This window comes from Oncorhynchus gorbuscha, unplaced genomic scaffold, assembly GCF_021184085.1.
Source record: "Oncorhynchus gorbuscha isolate QuinsamMale2020 ecotype Even-year unplaced genomic scaffold, OgorEven_v1.0 Un_scaffold_915, whole genome shotgun sequence".
Classification (NCBI taxonomy): domain Eukaryota; kingdom Metazoa; phylum Chordata; class Actinopteri; order Salmoniformes; family Salmonidae; genus Oncorhynchus; species Oncorhynchus gorbuscha.
Window position 1 is genome coordinate 178,655 of NW_025745878.1, and position 20,903 is coordinate 199,557.

General features: G+C 45.7%; 2 protein-coding genes across 2 annotated transcripts in view; one reads left to right on the forward strand and one right to left on the reverse strand.

Annotated features, from left to right (window-relative positions):
* ncf4 (neutrophil cytosolic factor 4) overlaps positions 1-20,903 on the reverse strand; it is a 76,980-nt gene that overhangs the window by 50,150 nt on the left and 5,927 nt on the right. Inside the window, exons 4-6 of the mRNA XM_046336077.1 lie at positions 10,452-10,522; positions 9,535-9,662; positions 7,598-7,649 (exon numbers count right to left, since the gene is read on the reverse strand). Coding sequence (XP_046192033.1) covers positions 7,598-7,649; positions 9,535-9,662; positions 10,452-10,522 — 251 coding nt within the window. The remainder of the gene's footprint in view (positions 1-7,597; positions 7,650-9,534; positions 9,663-10,451; positions 10,523-20,903) is intronic.
* Positions 1-20,903, forward strand: part of LOC124020802 (parvalbumin alpha) — a 74,121-nt gene that overhangs the window by 17,653 nt on the left and 35,565 nt on the right. The window lies entirely within an intron of this gene.

Genomic DNA, 20,903 nt, shown 5'->3' on the forward strand with positions numbered 1-20,903 from the left:
CCGAGCTGACAAGGTAAAAATCTGTCGTTTTGCCCCTGAACAAGGCAGTTAACCCACTGGGAGCCGAAGACGTGGATGTCGATTAAGGCAGCCCCCTGCACCTTTCTGATTCAGAGGGGTTGGGTTAAATGAGGAAGACACATTTCAGTTGAAGGCATTCAGTTGGACAACTGACTAGGTATCCCCCTTTCCCCATCTGATCCAGAGTCATGAGATGACTTGATGCTCAAGTGCTCGTTTCCCCTAGTGACCCGTTTTGAAGGCATTTCCCAACGTCCTCAGGACATGGATAGAAGCCCAACTTCAAAGTCAATCTTGAACAACCTGGCTGGATAAGCAACATTCTCTCCCAATAAACACAGGGTATGGAAAAAGTTGAGATAGGAATCTCCTTAGTGCCCTCTCACACTCACTCACACAAACACACCCTCGTTAGTTGTTTCCCTTTCTCTCTCTCCAGCTCTCTTTCTATCACTCCATCCTACAGTCTACAGTCAATCACGGACTACAAAAGAAAAACCAGCCCCGTCGCGGACCACAATGTCTTGCTCCCAGACAAACTAAACAACTGCTTTGCTCGCTTTGAGGACAATACAGTGTCACTGACATGGCCCGCTACCAAAACCTGCGGGCTCTTCTTCACCGCGGCCAATGTGAGGAAAACATTTAAACGTGTTAACCCTCGCAAGGTTGCAGGCCCAGACGGCATCCCCAGCTGAGTCCTCCGAGCATGCGCAGACCAGCTGGCTGGTGTGTTTACGGACATATTCAATCAATCCTTATCCCAGTTTGCTGTTCCCACATGCTTCAAGAGGGCCACCATTGTTCCTGTTCCCTAGAAAGCTAAGGTAACTGAGCTAAATGACTATCGCCCCATAGCACTCACTTCCGTCATCATGAAGTGCTTTGAGAGACTAGTCAAGGACCATATCACCTCCACCTTACCTGACACCCTAGACCCACTCCAATTTGCTTACCGCCCAAATAGGTCCACAGACGACGCAATCGCCATCACACTGCCCTAACCCATCTGGACAAGAGGAATACCTATGTAAGAATGCTGTTCATTGACTACAGTTCAGCATTTAACACCATAGTAACCTCCAAACTCTTGAAACCCTGGGTCTCGACCCCGCCCTGTGCAACTGGGTACTGGACTTTCTGATGGGCCGCCCCCAGATGGTGAGGGTAGGTAACAACATCTCCACCCCGCTGATCTTCAACAGTGGGTCCCCACAAGGGTGCGTTCTAAGCCCTCTCCTGTACTCCCTGTTCACCCATGACTGCGTGGCCATGCACGCCTCCAACTCAATCATCAAGTTTGCAGACAACACTACAGTGGTAGGCTTGATTACCAACAACAACAAGACGGCCTACAGGGAGGAGGTGAGGGCCCTCAGAGTGTGGTGTCAGGAAAATAACCTCACACTCAATGACAACAAAACTAAGGAGATGATCGTGGACTTCAGGAAACAGCAGTGGGAGCAGCCCCCTATCCACATGGACGGGACAGTAGTGGAGAGGGTGGAAAATTTGAAGTTCCTCTGCGTACACATCACAGACAAACTGAAATGGTCCACCTACACAGACAGCGTGGTGAAGAAAGCGCAACAGGCTTGTCACCAAAAACACCCAAACTTTTACAGATGCACAATCGAGAGCATCCTGTGGGGCTGTATCACCGCCTGGAACGACAACTGCTCTGCCCATAACCGGAAGGCTCTCCAGAGGGTAGTGAGGTCTGCACAATACATCACCGGGGGCAAACTCCCTGCCCTCCAGGACACCTACACCACCCGATGTCACAGGAAGGACAAAAAGATCATCAAGGACAACAACCACCCGAGCCACTGCCTGTTCACACCACTACCATCCAGAAGGTGAGGTCAGTACAGGTGCATCAAAGCTGGGACTGAGAGACTGAAAAACAGCTTCGATCTCAAAGACTATTAAACAGCCATCACTAACATAGAGTGGCTGCTGCCAACATACTGACTCAACTCCAGCCACTTTAATAATGGAAAAATTGATGTAATAAATATACCACTAGCCACTTTAAACAAGGCCACTTTATATGTTTAAATAACCTACATTACTCATCTCATATGTATATACTGTATTCTATACCATCTACTGCATCTTGCCGTTCAGCCATCACTCATCCATATATTTATATGTACATATTCTTATTCATTCCTTTACACTTGTGTGTATAAGGTAGTTGTTGTGAAATTGTTAGGTTAGATTGCTTGGTAGATATTACTGCATGGTCGGAACGAGACGCACAAGCATTTCACTACACTCGCATTAACATCTGCTAACCATGTGTATGTGACCATTAACATCTGCATGTGACCATTAACATCTGCTAACCATGTGTATGTGACCATTAACATCTGCTAACCATGTGTATGTGACCATTAACATCTGCTAACCATGTGTATGTGACCATTAACATCTGCTAACCATGTGTATGTGACCATTAACATCTGCTAACCATGTGTATGTGACCATTAACATCTGCTAACCATGTGTATGTGACCATTAACATCTGCTAACCATGTGTATGAGACCATTAACATCTGCTAACCATGTGTATGTGACCATTAACATCTGCTAACCATGTGTATGTGACCATTAACATCTGCTAACCATGTGTATGTGACCATTAACATCTGCTAACCATGTGTATGTGACCATGTGTATGTGAATTAACATCTGCTAACCATGTGTATGTGACCATTAACATCTGCTAACCATGTGTATGAGACCATTAACATCTGCTAACCATGTGTATGTGACCATTAACATCTGCTAACCATGTGTATGTGACCATTAACATCTGCTAACCATGTGTATGTGACCATTAACATCTGCTAACCATGTGTATGAGACCATTAACATCTGCTAACCATGTGTATGTGACCATTAACATCTGCTAACCATGTGTATGTGACAAATAAAATTTGATTTGATATCACTACTCTTTCTCCATCTTTCCCTTCTCTTTCTAATCTTTTCCGCTCCCCTTTTCTGTCTCACCCCTTCCCCCTCCCTCACCCCTTCCCCCTCTCTCTCTACCTCACTCACCCCTTCCCCCTCTTTCTCTACCTCACTCACCCCTTCCCCCTTGGTATTTCTGGTCAGACGGAGTCGAGGACGACAGAGACCTGAACTTGTGAAGTATTTTTAGGGGGTCGACAAAAGTACTGTCAGAGTATCACATATAGACCTGCCTTATGGGCCCTGGTCTAAAGTAGTGCACCTAATCCAACTATAGACACATATATAGACACACACTCATTCATATATCCTTATGTACATATTCCTTATCCCCTTACACTGTGTATAAGACAGTAGTTTTGGAATTGTTAGTTAGATTACTTGTTGGTTATCACTGCATTGTCGGAACTAGAAGCACAAGCATTTCGCTACACTCGCATTAACATCTGCTAACCATGTGTATGTGACAAAAAAAAATTGATTTGATTTTATTTGATTTATAGACCTGCCTTATGGGCCCTGGTCTAAAGTAGTGCACCTAATCCAACTATAGACACATATAGACCTGCCTAAGGGGCCAGGGGGATAGTGTCAGACTAGACCTAGTGGTCTAACTATAGAGTCATGGTTCTAGGGTTAAGGAGACAGGGGGATAGTGTCAGACTAGACCTAGTGGTCTAACTATAGAGTCATGGCTCTAGGGTTAAGGGGCCAGGGGGATAGTGTCAGACTAGACCTAGTGGTCTAACTATAGAGTCATGGAGATCTAGGGTGCCTTATGGGCCCTGGTCTAAAGTAGTGCATCTAATCTAACTATAGACACATATAGACCTGCCTTATGGGCCCTGGTCTAAAGTAGTGCACCTAGTCTAGATATAGACACATGGAGAACAGGAGGGACTGATTAAAACCTGATCTAACAATATAGCTATGGCCCTAGGGTCACCTCACCAATGGGAGGAGTCACACATTCCAATTACACTCTTAACGACCCATAACTTAATGAATGCATTCAGCTCGTTTAACACAGCTAGCCAATTGGGAGGGAGTTTTTCTGTTTTGTTTTAATTGGATGACCCACTTCATGGTTGGCTTGGGTGAAGTGAAGGATCATGGGAGGATATAAATGGTGCCCTTGAGGAGGAGGGCACCTGGTTGGTGTGTGTGTGTGTGTGTGTGTGTGTGTGTGTGTGTGTGTGTGTGTGTGTGTGTGTGTGTGTGTGTGTGTGTGTGTGTGTGTGTGTGTGTGTGTGTGTGTGTGTGTGTGTGTGTGTGTGTGTGTGTGTGTGTGTGTGTGTGTGTGTGTGTGTACTGTCCCGTCCACACTTAAATAGTTAATAACCAAACTGTGCCACAGACATGACTACACCTGAACACAACTCTCTCCCTCTGTCATCTTTTGCACTGTCAAAGACAAAAGACAAACCTCACCACTTTCTCACCTTCTTACTCTGACTACGACTGGCATAGCTAACGCTAGCTACTAGTGCATCCCTATGGCCCATCGCCTCGACTGGGTAACAACGCTAACATTAGCTAGCGCATCCCTATGGCCCATCGCCTCGACTGGGTAACAACGCTAACATTAGCTAGCGCATCCCTATGGCTCATTGCCTGTAGCGCTAACGCTAAACTGGACAACACAAGTCAAATGTGTGATTAGTGCCATCCATCCCCACGTCGGGTCATTGACCATAGTTTAGATTACATCTAATGGACACTTCAGTTCACATGACCAAACGCAGATAACAGTCTGAAGCACTCAACCACACACACGCGCAGTGCTGAGAGGGATGGGTAAACTATAATAACTATGGTGTGGGCAGACAGGACTGTGAGTTTACGGTTCTCTGTACTGTGTGTGACAGAGAGAGGAGGGGAGAATGAGGTGTGTGTGACAGAGAGGGAGGGGAGAATGTGTGTGTGTGTGTGTGTGTGTGTGTGTGTGTGTGTGTGTGTGTGTGTGTGTGTGTGTGTGTGTGTGTGTGTGTGTGTGTGTGTGTGTGTGTGTGTGTGTGTGTGTGTGTGTGTGTGTGTGTGTGTGTGTGTGTGTGTGTGTGTGTGTGTGTGTGTGTGTGTGTGACAGAGGGGAGTGGAGAGAATATGTGTGTGAGAGATGCAGTACGTCAGACCATGTCCCAAGCTAAAGTACTGGTCTCCTTTAACTGTGGTTAGTGAAGCTTTAAAACTGAGTGATACGACACACACTCACACACCTTATTTAAACAACAAGCTCTCACAGTCTTACTGTAGACATCCAAACCCTTGTCCATAAATGTCAAATTTTGAAAGTTAAGTTTAGGCAATAATTCCCAATGGTTAAAGGATAGGGTTAAAGGTTAAGGGTTAAGGGGTTAAAACTAAAATAAATAAACAAGGTCCTATCACTCGGATTGAACACGTGACCCTCGGAGCCGCCCGTCCGCCATCCCCGCCCACAACGCCATAGCAAAACCCAAGACAACTTGATGATAATAGCGCTCACCATTGCCCCTAGTGGACAATTTTGAAGTCAGATTTTTCTTTCCGTCCTGCTAAACCTGGATGGACGTCTAATTTGGCAGTGGATCTTGTGTGACCCGGCTGTATATAACCTACAGTCCAGAAGAGAGTCATCCTCCCACTGTCATAACGGTCTTTACTGACATTATGGAATCTGTGTGTGTGTGTGTGTGTGGGGGGGGGTTAACTCTTCTAACAGAGATTGTGTGTAAAGGCTAAAAGCCATTTTCTCTGCAAGGATTTCAAACGACCACTGACGGCCACTTTAGACCAGGTCCTCGAGACACACACACACTCACTAACCTATCCCCACCCACACACACACACACACACACACACACACACACACACACACACACACACACACACACACACACACACACACACACACACACACACACACACACACACACACACACACACACACACACACACACACACACACACACACACACACACAACAAGTTCACCCAAACACACCCACTAACCTATCCCCACCCTCACACACACACACTCTAAACAAGTTCCCACTTATGCTGAGCACTTGTTGGCTTTTCTGACTCATCCCAAACCATCTCAATTTGTTGGAGGTCGGGGAATTTATGGAGGCCAGGTTATCTGATGCAGAACTCCATCACTCTCCTTCTTGGTAAAATAGCCCTTCCACAACCTGGAGGTGTGTTGGGTCATTGTCCTGTTGAAAAACAAATGATAGTCCCTCTAAACCCAAATCAAATGGGGATGGCGTATCGCTGCAGAATGCTGTGGTAAACATGCTGGTTAAGTGTGCTTGAATTCTAAATAAATCACAGGCAGTGTTACCAGCAAAGCACCCCCACACCATAACACCACCTCCTCCATGCTTTACGGTGGGAAATACACATGCAGAGATCATCCGTTCACCCCCACACCATAACACCTCCTCCTCCAGGCTTTACGGTGGGAAATACACATGCAGAGATCATCCGTTCACCCCCACACCATAACACCTCCTCCTCCAGGCTTTACGGTGGGAAATACACATGCAGAGATCATCCGTTCACCCCCACACCATAACACCACCTCCTCCATGCTTTACGGTGGGAAATACACATGCAGAGATCATCCGTTCACCCACACCACATCTCACAAAGACACAGCGGTTGGAACCAAAAATCTCCAATTTAGACTCCAGACCAAAGGACACATTTACACCCATCTAATGTCTGTTGCTCGTGTTTCTTGGTCCAAGCAAGTCTCTTCTTATGATTTGTGTCCTTTAGTAGTGGTTTCTTTGCAGCAATTTGACAATGAAGGTCTTATTCACACAGTCTCCTCTGAACAGTTGATGTTGAGATGTGTCTGTTACTCATTTATTTGGGCTACCTTGTCACAACACCAGTGATTGGCTCAAATGCATTAAGAAGCAAAGAAATTCCACAAATGAACTTTTAATAAGGTACACATGTTAATTGAAATGGATTCCAGGTGACTACCTCATAAAGCTGGTTGAGAGAATGCCAAGAGTGTGCAAAGCTGTCATCAAGGCAAAGGGTCGGCTATTTCAAAATATATTTTGATTTGTTTAACACTTTTTTTGGTTACAACATGATTCAATGTGTTATTTCATAGTTTTCATGTCTTCACTATTATTCTACAAGGTAGAAAATAGTAAAAATAAAGAAAAACCCTTGAATGAGTAGGTGTTCTAAAACTTTGGACCAGTAGTGTATGTTGATGTATATCTACAATGTTTTGTGTAATTCCCACCTGATTGTGTGTTGTGTGTGGGGAGGGGCTGTCCTTCATATGACCCTGTACTGTGGTTACTTCAAACAACATGCTAACTGTCATTGATCACAATGTTACATGGTTGCTTGTTTATGTGGTGGTTATGGCAACATGTTGCGTTATCCTGACAGTGTTTGGGTTGTGTGGGTAAGCGTGAAGACCGTAACCAAAGCAACAGTTTTACAGTACTGTAAGGCCTACCTCAGCTCGATGGATAGATAGATAGATAGATAGATAGATAGATAGATAGATAGATAGATAGATAGATAGATAGATCGAAACAGAGGGTTAAGAGGAAAAAAGAGAAGTACTGCATCCCTACCTCAGCTCTGGGGGAGGAGAAGACATCTGTCTGGTTGGTTTTGACTGTCTTCCTGGAGAGAGAGAGAGAGAGAGAGAGAGGGGGAGGGAGAGAGAGGGGGGAGAGGGGGAGGGAGAGAGAGAGGGGGAGGGAGAGAGAGAGGGGGAGGGAGAGAGCGAGAGGGGGAGGGAGAGAAAGAGAGAGGGGGAGAGGGGGAGGGAGAGAGCGAGAGGGGGAGGGAGAGAGCGAGAGGGGGAGGGAGAGAAAGGGGGAGGGAGAGAGAGAGAGAGAGAGAGAGAGGGAGGGAGAGAGAGAGAGGGGGAGGGAGAGAGCGAGAGGGGGAGGGAGAGAAAGGGGGGAGGGAGAGAGAGAGAGGGGGAGGGGGAGGGAGAGAGAGAGGGGGAGGGAGAGAGGGGAGGGAGAGAGCGAGAGGGGGAGGGAGAGGGGGAGGGAGAGAGAGGGGGAGGGAGAGAGAGAGAGAGGGGGAGAGAGAGAGAGGGGGAGAGAGATAGAGGGGGAGAGAGGGGGAGAGGAGAGAGAGAGAGAGAGAGAGAGGGGAGGGAGAGAGAGGGGGAGAGGGGGAGGGGAGAGAGAGGGGGAGGGAGAGAGAGAGGGGGAGGGAGAGAGCGAGAGGGGGAGGAGAGAAAGAGAGAGGGGGGGAGGGGGAGGGAGAGAGCGAGAGGGGGAGGGAGAGAGCGAGAGGGGGAGGGAGAGAGCGAGAGGGGGGAGGGAGAGAAAGGGGGGAGAGGAGAGAGAGAGAGAGAGAGAGAGAGAGAGAGAGAGAGAGAGAGAGAGAGGGGAGGGAGAGAGAGAGAGGGGGCGGAGGGAGAGAGCGAGAGGGGGAGGGAGAGAAAGGGGGAGGGAGAGAGAGAGAGGGGGAGGGGGAGGGAGAGAGAGAGGGGGAGGGAGAGAGGGGGAGGGAGAGAGCGAGAGGGGGAGGGAGAGGGGGAGGGAGAGAGAGGGGGGGATGGAGAGAGAGAGAGAGGGGGAGAGAGAGAGAGGGGGAGAGAGATAGAGGGGGAGAGGGGGAGAGAGAGAGGGGGGAGAGAGAGAGAGAGAGAGGGGAGAGGGAGAGAGGGGGAGAGGGGAGAGGGAGAGGGGGAGAGGGGGAGAGGGGAGAGAGAGAGGGGGGGAGCGAGAAATAGAAAGGGAGTTTTAACATTTCATCGTACTGTCAGAGATGACCGTTTAGAAAATGTGAAAAACCCTGCGGTGAGTGAGGTCAGTCCAAAGAGGAAATAGAGAGAGTCCTAGTTTACATCACTTCCTGTTGAGAGAGTCCCTAATTAGCACATAACATGTCCTTAGTTACCACATCTCCTAACGGGGAACTCTGACAACATCCCAAACAGCACCCTATTCCCTAAATAGTGCACTATGCGCCCTGGTCAAAAGTAGTGCACTATATAGGGAATAGGGTGCCATTTGGGACTCAACCCCGTGACAAGAGCGAGCAACACATCAGAGAAGTGAACATTAGAGGAAACTACAGTGGCCAACAACTCTCTGTTACAGGGCTAAGTGAAGGCGGTTCAGAGGTCAAGCAGTCTTAGTCACGGGTGGTGCCCAGGAAGTGGAAGAAGTAAGAGTTCTATTCATGTGAGACTGTGGTGCAGTGAACTCTGAATGAGTCAACGTTATAAAAGAAGTATGGAGGGAGCAAGTTGTTTTGGGGGAGTAGTAGCTGACTGCTAAAGAGTCCCAGAGTTACAGGAAGTAGCAGCAGTAGTGACACGTTGAAACAGTATTACTGTGGTATTATATTTAAGCAATAAGGCCCAAAGGGGTGTGGTATACGGCCAATATACCACGGCTAAAAGCTGTTCTTAGCATGACACAACACGGAGTGCCTGGATACAGCCCTTAGCCCATATACTACAAACCCCCTGAGGTGCCTTACTGCTGTTATAAACTGGTTACCAGCGTAATTAGAGCGGTAAAACTAAATGATAGCTTACACCCTACGTGTAGGGGGCCGGAGGCGACGCAGGGCTCGTGGTTGGTGCTGACTGTCTGACTCAGTCTGGTAGAAAAACATCCTGATGTCGTCATCCAATAGAACCCAGGTAGGCAGGCCCAGCAATCTCTAGGAGAGAGGAGAGGAAGGGGAAGAGGAGAGGAGAGGAGAGGAGAGGAGGAGAGGAGAGAGACATATAGAGAGAGAATGAGAGAAAGAGAGAGACAGCAAATACACACTGAGTGCACAAAACATTAAGAACACCTTCCTAATATTGAGTTGTGCCCCCTTTTGCCCTCAGAACAGCCTCAGTTCGTCAGGACATGGACTCTACAAGGTGTCGAAAGCGTTCCACGGGGATGCTGGCCCATGTTGCATGTTGCCAAATGCTTCCCACAGTTGTGTCAAGTTGACTGGACGTCCTTTGGGTGGTGGACCATTCTTGATACACATGGGAAACTGTTGATTGTAAAAAACCCAGCAGCATTGCAGTTCTTGACACAAACCAGTGTGCCTGGCTCATAATATTGTACCCCGTTCAAAGGCACTTAAATCTTCTGTCTTGCCCATAATCACTCTGAATGAGAAACATACACAATCCATGTCTTAATTGTCTCAAGGCTTAAAAATCCTTCTTTAACCCGTCTCCTCCCCTTCACCTTTAACCCGTCTCCTCCCCTTCACCTTTAACCCGTCTCCTCCCCTTCACCTTTAACCCGTCTCCTCCCCTTCATCTTTAACCCGTCTCCTCCCCTTCACCTTTAACCCGTCTCCTCCCCTTCACCTTTAACCCGTCTCCTCCCCTTCACCTTTAACCCGTCTCCTCCCCTTCACCTACACTGACTGAAGTGGATTTAACAGGTGACATCAATAGGGGATCATAGTTTACACTCGGGGTATATTCTCCGTATGACTTACCTTCATATAAGTGTTGAGTTCTGGAATTCTATTCTCTGCAATCTCCTTCTTATTGCCAATGAACACTTTACCTAGAGACACACAAAGACACACACCATAGATAGTCTCCCGACGTTTTACCCTCCAACAAGACCAACCAATAACTAAAACTCTTCCTTTCTGGAAATCGATCAATCCGAAATAACTCATTTCAAGGTTGACAGTATTGCCTTTGGGTGGTTGCATAAATATCAACAACATAATGACATTTTAATTGCATTTCTCATCAGAGTTGATGATATGTTAATGAAACATCCCACAGGCCACATATGTAGGATCTTCATTTGATCACTCTTTTGTCACTGAGAATTTTCATGCACAGCAGAGAATGAAAACTTGTAGTGTATTCGAGGTTTAATAATAATAATAATAATAAATGCCATTTAGCAGACGCTTTTATCCAAAGCGACTTACAGTCATGTGTGCATACATTCTACGTATGGGTGGTCCCAGGGATCGAACCCACTACCCTGGCGTTACAAGCGCCATGCTCTACCAACTGAGCTACAGAAGGCCTAAAAGGCCTCTAAAGTTTGTACTTTTCCCTTTAATATGGCACACTTGATTTTCCCTAAATGAAAAATGTATCAAATCCTACAAAAATGTCCTTGAATCATAATCCACATTATTACTCACATTTGTTGTTGCTGCAGTGGAGGGAGGACAGAGAGAGAGAGAGAGAGGAGAGGAGAGAGAGGAGAGGACAGAGAGAGAGAGGAGAGGACAGAGAGAGAGAGGAGAGGACAGAGAGAGAAAGAGAGAGGAGAGGACAGAGAGAGAGAGAGAGAGAGAGAGAGAGAGAGAGAGAGAGAGAGAGAGAGAGAGAGACAGAGAGAGAGAGAGAGAGAGGACAGAGAGAGAGGAGAGGGAGAGAGAGAGAGGACAGACAGAGAGAGAGAGAGAGGACAGAGAGAGAGAGAGAGAGGAGAGAGAGAGAGAGAGAGAGAGAGAGAGAGAGAGAGAGAGAGAGAGAGAGAGAGAGAGAGAGAGAGAGAGAGAGAGAGAGAAGCTACAACTAATTTAGCCCCATCTAATGCCTGTGATCATCTCTATCTCCCACCATCTCTCCCTCTGGATCTCTCTCCGACTCCATCTCCCTCCATCACTCATATCTGGCTCCATCTCTCTCCATCTCTATCTCTCTCTCTATCTCTCTCTCCATCTCTCTCTCCATCTCTCTCTCTCTCCATCTCTCTCCATATCTCGCTCCATCTCCCACCGTCTCTCTCCATCTGTCTCTCTCCATCTGTCTCTCTCCATCTGTCTCTCTCCATCTCTCTCTCCATCTCTCTCTCCATCTCTCTCTCTCCATCTCTCCCTCTCCATCTCTCCATCTCCCTCCGTCTCTCTCCATCTGTCTCTCCATCTCTCTCTCTCCATCTCTCTCCATCTCCCTCCATATCTCTCCCTCCATATCTCTCTCTCCATCTCCCTCCGTCTCTCCATCTCTCTCTCTCTCTCTCTCTCTCTCTCTCTCTCTCTCTCTCTCTCTCTCTCTCTCTCTCTCTCTCTCTCTCCATCTCTCTCCATCTCTCTCTCCATCTCCATCTCCCTCCATCTCTCTCCATCTCCATCTCCCTCCTCTCTCTCTCTCTCCATCTCCCTCTCCATCTCCCTCTCATCTCTCTCTCTCCCCATCTCCCTCCGTCTCTCTCCATCTCTCATTATCTGGGTCCATCTCTCTTTTCATTTGAATGGAAATAGAGAGAACTGATGATTAGTTCCATGATCATCATTAAGCCAATGTGTACATTGAAAAGCTGGCCGTTCGGGAGCTTAAACGGCACGTGCCCAAGTGTATATGTGTGTGAGAGAGTTCACTGACAGTCCTCTACTGTAACTCTATCTCTGGACTTTAGAGTCTTCATCTCCATTATGTTACTGTGAGAGTACAGAACAGGACATAACATTGGGAGAGGGGGGGGGAGGGTGGAGCGGGGAGAGAGAGAGAGAGAGAGAGAGAGAGAGAGAGAGAGAGAGAGAGAGAGAGAGAGAGAGAGAGAGAGAGAGAGAGAGAGAAAAGAGAGAGAGAGAGAATAATAACAATAAAATCCTTGTTTTCTAGTGTACACCTGCAGAGAGACACTAATTATTCTGTTAAACAGGTATTCAGTCTTGGCAGAAATCCAACTGTTTGGGACAAAGACAGAAAGATAGAGACAAAAGAGATGAGACAGACAGACAGACAGACAGACAGACAGACAGACAGACAGACAGACAGACAGACAGACAGACAGACAGACAGACAGACAGACAGACAGACAGACAGACAGACAGACAGACAGACAGACAGACAGACAGACAGACAGACAGACAGACAGACAGACAGACAGACAGACATATAGAGAAGGAGAGACAGACATATAGAGAAGGAGACACAGACATATAGAGAAGGAGACATAGAAAAGGAGAGACAGACACAGACATATAGAGAAGGAGACATAGAAAAGGAGAGACAGACATATAGAGAAGGAGAGACAGACAGACATATAGAGAAGGAGAGACAGACAGACATATAGAGAAGGAGAGACAGACAGACATATAGAGAAGGAGAGACAGACAGACATATAGAGAAGGAGAGACAGACAGACATATAGAGAAGGAGAGACAGACAGACATATAGAGAAGGAGAGACAGACAGACATATAGAGAAGGAGAGACAGACAGACAGACATATAGAGAAGGAGAGACAGACAGACAGACATATAGAGAAGGAGAGACAGACAGACATATAGAGAAGGAGAGACAGACAGACATATAGAAAAGGAGAGACAGACAGACATATAGAGAAGGAGAGACAGACAGACATATAGAGAAGGAGAGACAGACAGACATATAGAGAAGGAGAGACAGACAGACATATAGAGAAGGAGAGACAGACAGACATATAGAGAAGGAGAGATAGACATATAGAGAAGGAGAGACAGACATATAGAGAAGGAGAGACAGACATATAGAGAAGGAGAGACAGACAGACAGACATATAGAGAAGGAGAGACAAACAGACAGACATATAGAGAAGGAGAGACAGACAGACAGACATATAGAGTCAGAGACAGACATATAGAGAAGCAGAGGCAGACATCGCTCTGGATAAGAGCGTCTGCTAAATGACTTAAATGTAAATGTAAATATAGAGGAGGAGAGACAGACATATAGAGAAGGAGAGACAGACATATAGAGAAAGGAGACAGACAGACAGACAGACATATAGAGAAGGAGAGACAGACAGACATATAGAGAAGGAGAGATAGACATATAGAGGAGGAGAGACAGACAGACATATAGAGGAGGAGAGACAGACAGACATATTTACATTTACATTTACATTTAAGTCATTTAGCAGACGCTCTTATCCAGAGCGACTTACAAATTGGTGCATTCACCTTATGACATCCAGTGGAACAACCACTTTACAATAGTGCATCTAAATATTTTAAGGGGGGAGGGGGTGAGAAGGATTACTTTATCCTATCCTAGGTATTCCTTAAAGAGGTGGGGTTTCAGGTGTCTCCGGAAGGTGGTGATTGACTCCGCTGTCCTGGCGTCATGAGGGAGTTTGTTCCACCATTGGGGAGCCAGAGCAGCGAACAGTTTTGACTGAGCTGAGCGGGAACTGTACTTCCTCAGTGGTAGGGAGGCGAGCAGGCCAGAGGTGGATGAACGCAGTGCCCTTATTTGGGTGTAGGGCCTGATCAGAGCCTGGAGGTACTGAGGTGCCGTTCCCCTCACAGCTCCGTAGGCAAGCACCATGGTCTTGTAGCGGATGCGAGCTTCAACTGGAAGCCAGTGGAGAGAGCGGAGGAGCGGGGTGACGTGAGAGAACTTGGGAAGGTTGAACACTAGTCGGGCTGCGGCGTTCTGGATGAGTTGTAGGGGTTTAATGGCACAGGCAGGGAGCCCAGCCAACAGCGAGTTGCAGTAATCCAGACGGGAGATGACAAGTGCCTGGATTAGGACCTGCGCCGCTTCCTGTGTGAGGCAGGGTCGTACTCTGCGGATGTTGTAGAGCATGAACCTACAGGAACGGGCCACCGCCTTGATGTTAGTTGAGAACGACAGTTTGTTGTCCAGGATCACGCCAAGGTTCTTAGCGCTCTGGGAGGAGGACACAATGGAGTTGTCAACCGTGATGGCGAGATCATGGAACGGGCAGTCCTTCCCCGGGAGGAAGAGCAGCTCCGTCTTGCCGAAGTTCAGCATGAGGTGGTGATCCGTCATCCACACTGATATGTCTGCCAGACATGCAGAGATGCGATTCGCCACCTGGTCATCAGAAGGGGGAAAGGAGAAGATTAATTGTGTGTCGTCTGCATAGCAATGATAGGAGAGACCATGTGAGGTTATGACAGAGCCAAGTGACTTGGTGTATAGCGAGAATAGGAGAGGGCCTAGAACAGAGCCCTGGGGACACCAGTGGTGAGAGCGCGTGGTGAGGAGACAGATTCTCGCCACGCCACCTGGTAGGAGCGACCTGTCAGGTAGGACGCAATCCAAGCGTGGGCCGCGCCGGAGATGCCCAACTCGGAGAGGGTGGAGAGGAGGATCTGATGGTTCACAGTATCGAAGGCAGCCGATAGGTCTAGAAGGATGAGAGCAGAGGAGAGAGAGTTAGCTTTAGCGGTGCGGAGCGCCTCCGTGATACAGAGAAGAGCAGTCTCAGTTGAATGACTAGTCTTGAAACCTGACTGATTTGGATCAAGAAGGTCATTCTGAGAGAGATAGCGGGAGAGCTGACCAAGGACGGCACGTTCAAGAGTTTTGGAGAGAAAAGAAAGAAGGGATACTGGTCTGTAGTTGTTGACATCGGAGGGATCGAGTGTAGGTTTTTTCAGAAGGGGTGCAACTCTCGCTCTCTTGAAGACGGAAGGGACGTAGCCAGCGGTCAGGGATAAGTTGATGAGCGAGGTGAGGTATACATATAGAGGAGGAGAGACAGACAGACATATAGAGGAGGAGAGACAGACAGACAGACATATAGAGAAGGAGAGACAGACAGACAGACATATATAGAAGGAGAGACAGACATATAGAGAAGGAGACAGACATATAGAGAAGGAGACAGACATATAGAGAAGGAGACAGACATATAGAGTCAGAGACAGACATATAGAGAAGGAGACAGACATATAGAGAAGTAGAGACAGACATATACAATCAGAGACAGACATATAGAGTCAGAGACAGACATATAGAGAAGGAGAGACAGACATATAGAGTCAGAGACAGACATATAGAGTCAGAGACAGACATATAGAGTCAGAGACAGACATATAGAGTCAGAGACAGACATATAGAGTCAGAGACAGACATATAGATTCAGAGACAGACATATAGAGAAGGAGAGACAGACATATACAATCAGAGACAGACATATACAGTCAGAGACAGACATATAGAGTCAGAGACAGACATATACAGTCAGAGACAGACATATAGAGAAGGAGACAGACATATAGAGGAGACAGACATATACAGTCAGAGACAGACATATAGAGAAGGAGACAGACATATAGAGAAGGAGACAGACATATAGAGAAGGAGACAGACATATAGAGAAGGAGACAGACATATAGAGAAGGAGACAGACATATACAGTCAGAGACAGACATATAGAGAAGGAGACAGACATATAGAGAAGGAGACAGACATATAGAGAAGGAGAAACAGACATATAGAGTCAGAGACAGACATATAGAGTCAGAGACAGACATATAGATTCAGAGACAGACATATAGAGAAGGAGAGACAGACATATACAATCAGAGACAGACATATACAGTCAGAGACAGACATATAGAGTCAGAGACAGACCTATAGATTCAGAGACAGACATATAGAGAAGGAGAGACAGACATATACAATCAGAGACAGACATATAGAGTCAGAGACAGACATATACAGTCAGAGACAGACATATACAGTCAGAGACAGACATATAGAGTCAGAGACAGACATATAGAGTCAGAGACAGACATATAGAGTCAGAGACAGACATATAGAGTCAGAGACAGACATATAGAGTCAGAGACAGACATATACAGTCAGAGACAGACATATACAGTCAGAGACAGACATATACAGTCAGAGACAGACATATACAGTCAGAGACAGACATATACAGTCAGAGACAGACATATACAGTCAGAGACAGACATATAGAGAAGGAGACAGACATATAGAGAAGGACAGACATATACAGTCAGAGACAGACATATACAGTCAGAGACAGACATATAGAGTCAGATACAGACATATAGAGTCAGAGACAGACATATAGAGAAGGAGACAGACATATAGAGAAGGAGACAGACATATAGAGAAGGAGACAGACATATACAGTCAGAGACAGACATATAGAGAAGGAGAAACAGACATATAGAGAAGGAGACAGACATATATAGTCAGAGACAGACATATAGAGTCAGAGACAGACATATAGAGAAGGAGACAGACATATAGAGAAGGAGACAGACATATAGAGAAGGAGACAGACATATAGAGAAGGAGACAGACATATAGAGAAGGAGAGACAGACATATAGAGAAGGAGAGACAGACATATAGAGTCAGAGACAGACATATAGAGTCAGAGACAGACATATAGAGTCAGAGACAGACATATACAGTCAGAGACAGACATATACAGTCAGAGACAGACATATAGAGAAGGAGAGACAGACATATAGAGAAGGAGAGACAGACATACAGAGAAGGAGAGACAGACATATAGAGAAGGAGAGACAGACATATAGAGTCAGAGACAGACATATAGAGAAGGAGACAGACATATAGAGAAGGAGACAGACATATAGAGTCAGAGACAGACATATAGAGAAGGAGAGACAGACATACAGAGAAGGAGAGACAGACATATAGAGAAGGAGAGACAGACATATAGAGTCAGAGACAGACATATAGAGAAGGAGAGACAGACATATAGAGTCAGAGACAGACATATAGAGAAGGAGACAGACATATAGAGAAGGAGACAGACATATAGAGAAGGAGACAGACATATAGAGAAGGAGACAGACATATAGAGAAGGAGAGACAGACATACAGAGAAGGAGAGACAGACATATAGAGAAGGAGAGACAGACATATAGAGTCAGAGACAGACATATAGAGAAGGAGACAGACATATAGAGAAGGAGACAGACATATAGAGTCAGAGACAGACATATAGAGAAGGAGAGACAGACATACAGAGAAGGAGAGACAGACATATAGAGAAGGAGAGACAGACATATAGAGTCAGAGACAGACATATAGAGAAGGAGAGACAGACATATAGAGTCAGAGACAGACATATAGAGAAGGAGACAGACATATAGAGAAGGAGACAGACATATAGAGAAGGAGAGACAGACATACAGAGAAGGAGAGACAGACATATAGAGAAGGAGAGACAGACATATAGAGTCAGAGACAGACATATAGAGAAGGAGAGACAGACATATAGAGTCAGAGACAGACATATAGAGAAGGAGACAGACATATAGAGAAGGAGACAGACATATAGAGAAGGAGACAGACATATAGAGAAGGAGAGACAGACATATAGAGAAGGAGACAGACATATAGAGAAGGAGACAGACATATAGAGAAGGAGACAGACATATAGAGAAGGAGACAGACATATAGAGAAGGAGACAGACATAGAGAAGGAGAGACAGACATATAGAGAAGGAGAGACAGACATATAGAGAAGGAGACAGACATATAGAGAAGGAGACAGTCATATAGAGTCAGAGACAGACATATAGAGAAGGAGAGACAGACATATAGAGTCAGAGACAGACATATAGAGAAGGAGAGACAGACATATAGAGTCAGAGACAGACATATAGAGAAGGAGAGACAGACATATAGAGTCAGAGACAGACATATAGAGAAGGAGACAGACATATAGAGAAGGAGAGACAGATAGAGAAGAGAGACAGAGAAGAGTCAGAGACAGACATATAGAGTCAGAGACAGACATATAGAGAAGGAGAGACAGACATATAGAGTCAGAGACAGACATATAGAGTCAGAGACAGACATATAGAGAAGGAGAGACAGACATATAGAGTCAGAGACAGACATATAGAGAAGGAGACAGACATATAGAGAAGGAGACAGACATATAGAGAAGGAGACAGACATATAGAGAAGGAGAGACAGACATATAGAGAAGGAGACAGACATATAGAGAAGGAGACAGACATATAGAGAAGGAGACAGACATATAGAGAAGGAGACAGACATATAGAGAAGGAGACAGACATATAGAGAAGGAGAGACAGACATATAGAGAAGGAGAGACAGACATATAGAGAAGGAGACAGACATATAGAGAAGGAGACAGTCATATAGAGTCAGAGACAGACATATAGAGAAGGAGAGACAGACATATAGAGTCAGAGACAGACATATAGAGAAGGAGAGACAGACATATAGAGTCAGAGACAGACATATAGAGAAGGAGAGACAGACATATAGAGTCAGAGACAGACATATAGAGAAGGAGACAGACATATAGAGAAGGAGAGACAGACATATAGAGAAGGAGAGACAGACATATAGAGTCAGAGACAGACATATAGAGAAGGAGACAGACATATAGAGAAGGAGACAGACATATAGAGAAGGAGACAGACATATAGAGAAGGAGACAGACATATAGAGAAGGAGACAGACATATAGAGAAGGAGACAGACAGATATATAGAGAAGGAGACAGACATATAGAGAAGGAGACAGACATATAGAGTCAGAGACAGACATATAGAGAAGGAGACAGACATATAGAGAAGGAGACAGACATATAGAGAAGGAGACAGACATATAGAGAAGGAGACAGACAGATATATAGAGAAGGAGACAGACATATAGAGAAGGAGACAGACATATAGAGAAGGAAACAGACATATAGAGAAGGAGACAGACATATAGAGAAGGAGACAGACATATAGAGAAGGAGACAGACATATAGAGAAGGAGACAGACAGATATATAGAGAAGGAGACAGACATATAGAGAAGGAGACAGACATATAGAGTCAGAGACAGACATATAGAGAAGGAGACAGACATATAGAGAAGGAGACAGACAGATATATAGAGAAGGAGACAGACATATAGAGAAGGAGACAGACATATAGAGTCAGAGACAGACATATAGAGAAGGAGACAGACATATAGAGAAGGAGACAGACATATAGAGAAGGAGACAGACATATAGAGTCAGAGACAGACATATAGAGAAGGAGACAGACATATAGAGAAGGAGACAGACATATAGAGAAGGAGACAGACATATAGAGAAGGAGACAGACAGATATATAGAGAAGGAGACAGACATATAGAGAAGGAGACAGACATATAGAGTCAGAGACAGACATATAGAGAAGGAGACAGACATATAGAGAAGGAGACAGACATATAGAGAAGGAGACAGACATATAGAGAAGGAGACAGACAGATATATAGAGAAGGAGACAGACATATAGAGAAGGAGACAGACATATAGAGTCAGAGACAGACATATAGAGAAGGAGACAGACATATAGAGAAGGAGACAGACATATAGAGAAGGAGACAGACATATAGAGAAGGAGACAGACAGACATATAGAGTCAGAGACAGACATATAGAGAAGGAGACAGACATATAGAGAAGGAGACAGACATATAGAGAAGGAGACAGACATATAGAGAAGGAGACAGACATATAGAGAAGGAGACAGACATATAGAGAAGGAGACAGACATATAGAGAAGGAGACAGACATATAGAGAAGGAGACAGACATATAGAGAAGGAGACAGACATATAGAGAAGGAGACAGACATATAGAGAAGGAGAGACAGACATACAGAGAAGGAGAGACAGACATACAGAGAAGGAGAGACAGACATACAGAGAAGGAGAGACAGACATACAGAGAAGGAGAGACAGACATACAGAGAAGGAGAGACAGACATACAGAGAAGGAGAGACAGACATATAGAGAAGGAGACAGACATATAGAGAAGGAGACAGACATACAGAGAAGGAGAGACAGACATACAGAGAAGGAGAGACAGACATACAGAGAAGGAGAGACAGACATACAGAGAAGGAGAGACAGACATATAGAGAAGGAGACAGACATATAGAGAAGGAGACAGACATACAGAGAAGGAGAGACAGACATACAGAGAAGGAGAGACAGACATACAGAGAAGGAGAGACAGACATACAGAGAAGGAGAGACAGACATACAGAGAAGGAGAGACAGACATACAGAGAAGGAGAGACAGACATACAGAGAAGGAGAGACAGACATATAGAGAAGGAGAGACAGACATACAGAGAAGGAGAGACAGACATATAGAGAAGGAGACAGACATATAGAGTCAGAGACAGACATATAGAGGGGAGAGACAGAC